Source organism: Phoenix dactylifera, chromosome 6 (genome assembly GCF_051530095.1).
Source record: "Phoenix dactylifera cultivar Ajwa chromosome 6, Ajwa_hap1_PhDact_Kaust_v1.1, whole genome shotgun sequence".
Lineage (NCBI taxonomy): Eukaryota > Viridiplantae > Streptophyta > Magnoliopsida > Arecales > Arecaceae > Phoenix > Phoenix dactylifera.
Window position 1 is genome coordinate 1,276,035 of NC_143195.1, and position 11,247 is coordinate 1,287,281.

Below are 11,247 nucleotides of genomic sequence, written 5' to 3' on the forward strand. Positions count from 1 at the left end.
GATATTTAAGAGGAGAGTAAAGAATGTCAAAACCAAAGCAGGACAAACGAATCTCTAATAAAGAAGATAATATGAATCCAAAGTAGTTTCTAGATATTGTTCACGGTGATTGCAATTACATCATTAAAAATGGATGAATATCGTATCAAATAAGCAAACTATCTTGACTAAAAAGGCATAAGACTCCCGCATATATCTTATAAGAAAAAGAGGCTATGTCTAGTTAATTATAGTTTGAAGTAAAAAAGAAACGTGTCTAGATCGTCGTCCCCCTATAAACATCAATATTAGGTAAACTATATATATTTACTTAAAAATGATTATATGAATTAAACTATGGTTGCCACTTAGATTGCTATATAATGTTATGATAATTGTTAGCTTTATTGTTATGCTTGAAAGCCCCCTTCAAGGGACACACACATTCTTTATATCGTCTAAAGCAAAAGGGTTAATCTTTTCTTCTCTAATCAATTAAATTCTTGGTGGCACCCTGAGCCATGTCCATAGTCACCATAGTGAGTATTCTTTTTTAAAAAAATAAAAAATCTACCTAACCTCTTTTCTATTCTCTTTCATAATAAAATTAATTAGATTCTCCTCTCCATCGATCTCCCAAATCTCCAATAAAAAAGTATATAATCTGATTAAGTAGGATGTGGCTCAAAATCCAATTTAAGCAAACTTAATTTATGCAATTTTTTTTCCAAAAAAATAAATTTAATTATGTCCAAAGAGGTGAATTGAAAACTAAAAATAATATAAAAATAAATAATAAAAATAATAGACTATTTAATAAATAGCCAAAAAAGTGATACATATGTGACACCAATAACTAGCTAGTCTATGAAATGGACTTAGGAGGGCAGTTGATTTCGCATCGCAAAATTGGGATCCAATTAGTTAAGTAAAATAAAGAAAAAAAAAGTATATTTTGGAAACTTAAGAAAACTCTTTTTTTATATATCTTCCTCAATTTCTTCTCCATAAAGAAATTCACTTTTCTCTTGTTCCATTGAAACCAACATACCAAAACGCTATATATCCACGGTCATCAGGAAGGCATTCCCCTCTCTATCTTTTCCTATCTATCCTCTCTAAATCTGTCTCAGTAGTTTGTTATGGAAGAGTCTTAAAAGTGATTTTAGAAAGAAAAAAAAAAGGTAATTGTAAGACAGAATAGAGGATATGAGAGTTTTGCTTGCCCTTCTTGCCACCAAAATAAAGGAGAGGAAGAAGAAAGACGAAGAGGATATGCTTTATTTTAGATTTGTCTCAAGTATCGATCATGAGAGGAATGGATAAAAGTTTCATGAACACCTTAAGGAAAATCAAATCCTCATCCAGCAGTTATTATATTTTAGACTTTTTTGTTTATCTTTTAACTGTTCAAAAGTTTTGATATTGCATCAATGCCCTTTAAATAAGTTTGTCATGTTGGCAGCCAACTCACAATGCCACAGTAGGCTTTCCCTCTTAGCTATCCCACATTGGGTTCACTAAGCATTTAACCCTTTAATTGAGCCAAAATGAGGGAAGGGGAGGAGGTCATATATGAGAGTTGTACTTGGAGAGGAGATTGATAGATGGAAAAAGGAGGACCCAACCCATATTTAAAGTGGCGTGTAAATTCTGGAGCAAGTGGGACTCAAAAAGGAAGGAGAAACCACCCATCCAAACTTTTGTTTTCATTTTATTCATATTTGTACAACTCTCACTTATTTAGGGACTATTTGATTATATGGGAATCGGCAAAAAGAACAAAGAGGCGAACTGGGAAACTAACTCCCATAGAAGTCGGGTTGAAATTGAATCGGATACGGATCGGATACTAGCATATCCATATTCATATTTGTTTTGTTTGATGAATACAGATATGGATATGGATGTTAATCGGATACAAAAATTCATATCCATATTTATTTTAAACGAAAACAGATACAAATTGAATATCGAAAATATGGATATAAATTGGATAATCAAACTTTATGACCACAAAATCAAAGATATTACTAAGTAAATGATAAATCAAATTAATAGCATATTAATATGATCATTTATTTTTCTTAAAAGTTCATTATTATCATATAAAATTAAATGGAGTTACAAATAAGATCGGATATTTGAATACAGATCGGATAGTTGCCTATTCATATCAATATCTATTTTTTTGACGAATATGAATACAGATTCGAATATTAGTCGAATGTTCAAATTTCTATCTATATTCGGATAAATTCGGATACCAAAACGAATCCAGACGAATATTATCTGATCCACTTTTACCTCTATATGAATATCCCTTTAATTTCAGTTATTTGATTAGGTTCGAAATTCATGCATACGAAAAAACAGTTTGAGAACTTTTATTATTTGATTTCTAAGGAGTCACTTTTAACCACTTTCATAGTTTGGTTCTTGAAGACTAGATAAATTATGTCACCTCATTCAAAAGAGAAATCATTCCTTACTACATGCACTATCGTGCCCGTGCACACCACGAATCACAACCGCTCATTCCTATTAATAAAATGCACATCTCAATGCACACAGTGTAAGAAATAATTTTTCAAAAAGCTAAATTTACCACCTCGATTATGAATTGAGAACCAAGTATACCTTCTTTTGGTGTTTTTTCTCACGCCTCTCTCTCCATGTTATCTCAAACAAGTCCCAGAACTCTAATACTGCATTTTTTAAAAAATACATTTAGTAATTATTAAATTTATTTTTAAACATACTAATAATTATTTATTATAACCTACTTTGACCTGCTAGCAAATGATTAATTCAGAATTTATTTAAAAAAAGCCAAATCTTTAATCCTCCAATGCTTTTCCTAATATGCCAAACAAACTTTGGAGACTTGTAGTTCTTTTCATCAATCATACGGTAATGAAGCTTTGCACAGAACAGCAATGCAACAAAGTCTGCTCTCCCAAGTCCAGAGAATTCAATGCTCCCCATGAATCCTCTTGATCAACTAAACTTTGGAAGGCATGCTCACAAGAATTTCTCATACGTACCGAAAGCTAAGAATGCTCATCTATAACACAATTTTCAAAAGAGAGAGAAACCATCATGCACATTAGCATAATAAGCACCCTCATGTATATAACAACTGCGAGCACCAAAATTTTGTAATAACCAGAAGCAAATTTTTATAATCGCACAGAAGCATCCTTGATTGCAGATTTAACTATCCGCAGTTTAGCACACACAAATATAACTACAGTTTGTTGCTTTGTAAACACAAAATGGACTCTTTTCATGTAGAAGCTCCAAGCACAAACCAATAGTAATATCGGAAACATTATCACTGTAAAACCAACAATTGAGGATGTTTAACATATCCATTAAGGAAAAATACCTGGTCATCTGTCACTTTTGCAACAAACACAACATATAACCTTGCAACCTGCTGCATTGGCAGCATTGAAAAGCATCAAAGACTGCAGCTGCACTCTAAAATTGTAGCCAGAAAACATTTATGCAGTAAACATCATAAGAGCAGCAACATGGGAGACATGCCATACTGCAAACCAATCACTAAACACCAGAGTAGCAGAGGGAGAAGAATCAATTTACTACAGTGCATTAATGAACGGTGCTCTTCCGTTGGCAAACAGAAAATATACTGAATGGTATTCAGTGTATCATCTTGAATTGATATTCAGTACATCATTTTTGGCATACCACCTTCCTCCATATATTATCTACTGAATTATTGTTCATGCTCATTAAGTTAATAAAGTGCCATATAAAACCAAGAAATCCTTGACATCAACGTGATTAAATGCGCACACTATACTATAAACATGACACACAAGTCAAATAGACTGCACAATAATTTGTGATATCCACATCAAACATGCACCTTATTTTCAGAACCCATAGAGAAATCAAGAAGCTATCAAGAAATATGGAGCTGTTAGGGCCTTTTTTCTCAAAAGACAAGGCATACAAAGAAATGCTTGAGAAATGATGGACTCATTAATCAAGATTCATCTACGAAATTAAGAAATGATTGACATTGACAGCTTGCCGCAAAGTACAACCACCTTTGACAAAGAAATTGCATGCAATTAAAGTAGTAGAATGAATTCCATTTATGCAACGTTCCTCTGTAGAAATCAAGTTATGATTGATGTTGGCAGCTTGGTGCAAGGTGAGATGATTATCGAGAAGGAAATGGCACACCACAACCAAAAGCGCTAAAACCCAGGTTTCTCAAACAGATTTTCAGAAGTAGTGGAAAGGAAATATTAAGAATTAGAACCATATAAGCATATAAATCATTTATGTGAGATCATCCCACATCATAAATGAATATATGAAAAATAAACCAAGTATCTCCACATCTGATCTAAGGGAAGTATGAAAAACAGTGATAGAACATTTTTACTAAGTAACCGAACTTCCCTTTGTGTTTTCAAAAAGATTCCCCTTAGATGATCCATACTATTGCACAACTAATTGGGTTAACAATTTCTCAAAAACTTTGTTGATAAATGATTTTAGTAATGAAAATCCAAATGAACTCATGGAATGAATAAAGTCAACATTAGTAGCCCAACATCACCATTAAGCTCTTTCAAAGAGGATACAGGCACCCCAGGATGGTCATTTCAAGAATGACCTCCTCATCATTCTTTTTCCAATGTTCAACGTTCACAAACCTGTGCATGCACATAGTTCCATCATTGCACCAAGCAACATCATATAAAAAAATAGAGTAAATTAAAAAAACCCTCCTTAGGTTTACGTTCATTACACCTGCACCCGATAGTTTGTAAAATCTACACTTACACCCGGTTAAATCAACAACGTTAGTAAAGCCATTTACCTTATATAAAAAGGTCAAAATTGCCCTTAAGTGGGGAGGAGGATACACACGTTTTCTTATGTTTTTGGAGGGCTGTTATGTCACTTAAAGTTATTTTGGTCATTTGAAATTTTTTCTAATGCAGCATTTGGGTCCTACTTTAATAACATTCTGCTAAGTCATGAGTTGAAGTGTTGGATAAAAATAAACCTTAAGGGGGTAAGCAAAGGTTTTTCAAACTATCGGGTGTAAGGATAACTTACCCCTAATCTTAGGAAGGGTTTTATAATTTACTCTAAAAGATAAAACTAGCTATGGCATGTTTTGTAAATAGAACTTATGTCTGAACTACAGCAATCCAAAAGTCCTCATGCAGAAGTCCAATTTCTGCAACAAGATTATCATCTAGAACTGCCGAAACAAAAAAGAAAGAAAAAACAAAAGCAAAAAAAAAAAAAAAGAAATTTCCTGCAACACATTTCCTTACTTCTTTGGTGGAAAAGTTATACAGAAAACCAAAACCAATTCTAGCAGATGGGATAAGGATGACTTGCTATGGCTGCTATATTCTATTGAAGTATTGAAACGAACTGCAACATATCATTACTTTTAAAAAAGAAGGAAAAAAGGAAAACAGATAAAATTCTGAACTCCATAAGTCTACAGGTCAGGGCAGCATGATTCATATATGTACCAATTCCACAACCCAGAACCTTGCCATTGTTACATCGGACATCGGTTCATGAGGTCTTTTTTTGCTGCAATAACATCTGCAAAAGCAATCTGCAGCGAATCTTTTGCAACTGTGTAAGCCTCAGCAGATGTTGAACCCTCTTTTGCATATTTAACAGCATCACGATAAAGTTCATTGTACCTTACACATTCATCCAACATAAAGCCACTTTTGGCATCTTTCGTCCACCTCTTCAATATGTAATAATCTGGGAGCACACGAACATCAATTGTTAGGAAGACTCTCAATATATGCCTGCACAAAATGCCAGAAGTTTCAAACTTGCAGCAACTGCAATTTGTTCTCTTTTCTGAGAAATCATGAGTGACAATGTATGTAGTACGGGCATCCTCCTCTTTTGCAACATTATACTTGCTACCCTCTCCATCCTGAATCTTATCGACATAATAACCCAGTGATTCAACAAATTCCTCCTGAAATATATCAAATATTGTTCTTGTGTAGTAGTCTGCTACTTGCTTTAGCATGTTTGATGGAGTCTTCAAAATTGGTCTGGTAAATGATGTAGCTAAATCTTCTAAGTTTTCCCTTTCATACCATCCTGCCATTGCTTGTTCAAATAGAGAAACAAAGACCAGCAAAGGTGTCTTCAAATAAAAGTACTTCTCAAAGAACTTGTTCAAGCTTTCTGGTCTTTGAATTGCTGAGATTTCTGCAGTAAATGCATCCTTAAGGTACACGGGAACCCATTTTTGCCGAATACTGTATAAAAATTGCATCCACGAGTTCTCTCCCAGGTCATACTTATCAAGGATAGATTTCCACTGTGACTCAAATATTTCAAATGTTTCAGACTCATTGATACACTTTTCCAATTCCTCTTCGAAAGTAACACATGTTAGATACAAATTAGCCAGCTTTTCCTTGCACTTACTTAATATATGCCACTTGCATAATCGATGACGAGTTGCTGGGAACACCTTTGAAATTGCTGATCCCATGTCCTCATGGTAGTCAGTAATTAGTGAAACTGGAGGGCGTCCACACATAGCTACTAGCCAATTCTCAAATAACCAAACATATGAAGCTTCTGTCTCATCCGTAATCAAGGCACATCCAAAAATTACAGACTGCAAGTGATGATTGACACCTGTGAACATGACAAATGGCACCATGTTTTTATCCTCCTTAAATGATGTGTCAAAGGTAACAGCATCACCAAAGCAATAGTAAGCCATCTTAGCTTTTGCGTCAGCCCAGAATGCATGCGTCAGGCAATTATTTTTGTCAACTTGAAATGCATAAGAGAATGTCTGGTTCTCTGCATGCATCCTTTTAAAATACTCCAAAAGATTTTGAGTGTCTTCCACTCCAAATGCATTTTTCCCAACATTTTTCATATCACTCCTATAATCTTGATCATTTGAGAGAACGTTATTGAATCCCCCAAGAGATTCAACCAGCAGTGCTTTTGAGTTAGATGGAGTTGCTGACTTCTCATGATTAATGGTACCACTTTTTGCAAGAACAACTACTTCACTTTGAGACTGAATATAATGCACCTTGCTTGGTGCAATTGCAAGATCATGAGTATGCTCTGTGACAAGCTTAGAAACGATCCATTTATCATAATCTTTTTTAATTACCTCAAACATTGCCTTGCAACCTTCCCTCGTGGGAGTTCGATTCCTCTTTTTCTTGCTTTCGTCATAATTGTCTTCATACGGATTGAAACCCTCTTTTGTACATACAAACCGCCGCATGACAAAGGTCTCATCCCTTGTAGAACGACGGGACAGCCTAATACGGACATCAAACCCAATACGGCTGGCATATGCATAATAGTATGTCTGGGCAGCTTCATGAGATGGAAACTCCATTCCAACATATGGGTCTGCTTGAGCATATTCCTCAGGTACAACATAACGCACCCTGTTTGGTGCTGCCACAACATGACTATGCTCCTTGACAAGCTTTGTAACAACCCATCTGCCATAATACTTTTGAATTACCTCAATCATTGCCTTGCAACCTTCTCTTATAGTGGCCCTTTTTCTCTTCTTCTTGCCATCATCATAATTACCCTTTTTCAAATGGAAGCCCTCCTTGGAACACACAAAACGCCGCATAATGATGGACTCATCGTTTCTTGAACGACGGGACTTGCTGATACGCACAGAAAACCCCACACGACTAGCATAGGCCATGTAGAATAGCTTTGCAGCTTCTTCAGATTCAAACTCCATACCAACAAATGGTTCAAGATTCTCAGTGCCCTGCTGATGGGAAGAGAACAGATTGTCCGCTTCAACCAAGTGACTGCTGACCTCCAATGTCATGTGGCGGTCCATGTTGTCATCATTAAGGTCCACATTGTTATCTCTTAGCGATCCATCATCTTCACTCGAGGTACTCTCCATGGCTAGAAAATCAAAACCTGCAAGGCTACCCACATTCAAACAAGTAAACAAAGAAAGCAAAGAGCAACAGGAACCACAATCTGTTCATCATAGTAACATTCAGATACAAAAGAAATATGAACGGTTGTTGCACCACTTACAACCATATCTATTGGTAACATGTATCAATGTCCAAAGATGCACTCGTTCATATAAGCATCAAATATTGGTAATATCCATCAACAGTTTATAGGGGACTGTTTGGTTACTGGTAACTTAGGGTTTGTTGCAAGCTGTAATTACATTTGGAGTAATTATAGTATCGAGAGTTATATACAATTATCCATTTTCATAACTAACTGGTTCACATAGCTTGACTTACAGTGTTTGATCAGATGCATCTGGTTTTATCAAAATACCTGTATAATGTAACTGAAAGGTCATTATAGCAGACTCGGTTTCTGTAATTTGTCTTCCAGTCATATCAGTAATCAGTGTTAAGGTAAGTTACTGCAACTGGGAGGGCTTTGGTAAGTTCAGTAAACAAACAGAGGAAGTAGCTCACTTGCACTAACCGGTCCGAGACATGATCACATACAAAGCCATGGAACTTATCAACCCTGGCAACGAAACATCCTCCTTGATACTGCAAGACCTTCCACCAAGAACCGAACAAACAATCCCTGTCCTAGGCAGGGCCACCCAGACGGGCACTTCTTGCAAAGACCCTTAGCCAAAAACAAGAAGCTTTTTGTAACCTTAGTTTCCTGCCGGGCTTTATCTATCCTATTATAACTCCTCGATTTGAGACCTTCCTATCGACAGCCACATCCACCATCAAATTGCCTACACTAAGCATATAAGCACCCAATAAGAGCTCCATAACGTTCTTTTGTCCTCGCTTCGAGAGGATACAGATTATAATGGAATGGAAATGATCCAAGCAAGCAAGCCTTCACTTCAGAAGCAGCTTACAAGGGCCCGCGACAAACTAAATCAACCCACATATCACCAAAATTAGAAAGAATTTAGGAAAATCCCACACCATTGATTCATCCAAACGCCGACCACACACCAAAATACCAGAAAACGCATTCAAAGACATCTCTTGGGGTAGCGAATCAATCAACTGCATAGAGATGGAAGAGCGGGAAAAGGAAAAATTCCTCAATCTAGTAAACCCTAGCTAAGAAAAAATTAAGGCTTTTTCCCAAGCCGAATGACGAGAACCTGAAAATAATGGAGTACTAATCTCTCTCTCACTCCCATCATCAGACGTCAACCATCTCGAGTTACTTTTCAGCTCAAACCTACCAAGAATCATGAGAAAACGCAGGAAAAATCCCCCAACAACGGAAGGAAACAACACACCTTTCGCCTCGCCCCTTCCGTCCTCTCCTTCGATCTCAGTGGAGTCGCGTCACCACCACCTGCAGCACTCCGTCATGCCCTAATTCTGATCCGGAGGCGCACGGGAACCGTCCCGACTTCCTATCACCCCGCCTGCCTCGCGGCGAACCCTTAGCTTGTTCGAATCGCACGATCCGCCGCAGATCTTCTCATTTGGCGATCGATCGGAACCGTCGGCTCCAACAGCTCTTTCAATGGTGTGGATACTCGATCACGAATCCCGAGGCTCCATTTACGTGGTCCAATCCGTCCGATTGGTCATGGCCTCTTCGTGCTTTTAGTTAAATCTAAACCCTACCGGCTGCATCTCTTACCGGATCCATCTACCATGTTCCGGAGTCACGGCTTTTTCGCTTGCGGGGCCCAACATTTGAGGACTGACATGAATCTAAAGCCGTTGGATGCTGTGCCCCTGCAACTCCGACGGCAGGTGATTCCTTCTTGTCTTCAAGATTAGGACTGATTTGAACTTCTTTCTTTTTTTTTTTAATGTTGATATATAAGCTTCCTTTACAAGGGGTTATATGTGATTTTTTTTTTTTTTTTTTGTATTACCATAATAGAGCAACCCCATGCATGTTTAAAAAAGAGATTTGGTTAAAAAATATTATCAAATAAATAAAAAATAAAATAGAAAATAAAAGATTCGTTAGAGTAGAAAAGTAGAGGAACGGTAAATTTAATGAAACTGATTATATATATTTTTTTATCTAAAACTTTTTAATAGGTTAAATATGTTATTTTTAACTCGATTTCATCCGATCCTTTTAATAAACAAGTTATGTGAGTCAAGACAGTTTAACAAAATAAAAATAGTTTTGATGCAAAATCTAATATCCATATTGCATGCAATGCACTATAATCAAGTAATGGTCTACGACATAATTATTTAAAATTTGCATGGAAGCTAATTTAACTAAGGATTTAGATCACTGATCCAACCTAATTTGTAATAAAAATAAATAAAAAATTTTAAACAACCTATATAAAATATATAATATAAAGTATTAAAAGTATTCTATATTAAATACCATTAATTTTTTATTACAATATGAATAAGAAGAATCATGAATTGTATACCATGAAGGACTTTAGGAAAAATATATATGATCATAGAAATATGCTGAAATTATTGAAATTTTTAGATATTTAAATGAAATGATTTTCAAAATATTACAAAGAATAGAATAAAGTAATTCATTTTTTATTCATTCAAAATGAAGAGGATTGAATTTTTATAAAAATAATTAATTGCTAAAATTTAAATACCATAATATATTTGAAATAGATATATTTTATAATATGAACAAGTTTTGAATAAGTATAATAAACCATAATTTTATACTAGAAGCTAATGTTATTATGGTGGCTAAGGCCCATTTGGGAGAGCTTTTAAAGGGCCAAAAAATACTTTTTGGCCTTTTAAAAGCACTTTTAGATGAAATAGGGGTATTTGGTAAAAATTTTGGGAAGCTTTTTTAGCTTTTTTAGAAAGCTAAAAATAACATTTTGGAAGAAGCTCCATTTTGAAGCTTTCCGAAAAAGCACTTTTAGGTCCGGTCGGAAAGCTATTTTTTGGACATAATAAAATATAATAATTATACAAAATGTCCCTTTAATAATTGTTTAACCAATTTTATTACATAACGAAAAAATTTGTTATATTATTAGAAATTAATTTATGCTAATAATTATAATATTTTACATCTTTATTACTATATTATCCTATAAATATAGTATTATATTACATTATATCATAATACATTGATATGTTATGTTAAATAATTTAATATTACATTAAATTATGATGCTACAATATATAATATTATATTACTATATTACAATAATATTATATTACATTACAGTAATATTATACTATATCATATATTTATGTATTAAGATATATTATATTTTATTAT

General features: G+C 34.8%; 1 protein-coding gene across 7 annotated transcripts; it reads right to left on the reverse strand.

Annotated features, from left to right (window-relative positions):
* Positions 1 to 5,289: 5,289 nt before the first annotated feature.
* On the reverse strand, positions 5,290 to 9,450 carry LOC103712999 (protein FAR1-RELATED SEQUENCE 5-like). Of its 7 annotated transcripts, none has more exons than XM_026806914.3 (2): positions 9,290 to 9,450; positions 5,290 to 7,956 (listed from the first exon to the last, which is right to left on the reverse strand). In XM_026806914.3, the coding sequence occupies exon 2, from the start codon at positions 7,937 to 7,939 to the stop codon at positions 5,549 to 5,551; it is 2,391 nt and encodes a 796-aa protein (XP_026662715.3). In that variant the 5' UTR covers positions 7,940 to 7,956; positions 9,290 to 9,450; the 3' UTR covers positions 5,290 to 5,548. The 7 variants fall into 7 exon arrangements, with proteins under 7 accessions (XP_026662715.3, XP_038982847.2, XP_026662703.3 ...); XM_039126919.2 differs by having other exon boundaries at positions 5,290 to 7,964; positions 9,290 to 9,425; XM_026806902.3 differs by having other exon boundaries at positions 8,338 to 9,411.
* Between the last annotated feature and the right edge of the window lie 1,797 nt (positions 9,451 to 11,247).

Bases quoted from the DNA above. Each gene is read 5' to 3' on its own strand.
- LOC103712999 (XM_026806902.3), bottom strand. From the start codon at position 8,401: ATGACTGGAAGACAAATTACAGAAACCGAGTCTGCTATAATGACCTTT. The intron at 7,957-8,337 runs GTATTTTGATAA...GTAGCCTTGCAG, and splicing joins CTTTCAGTTACATTATACAG to GTTTTGATTTTCTAGCCATG.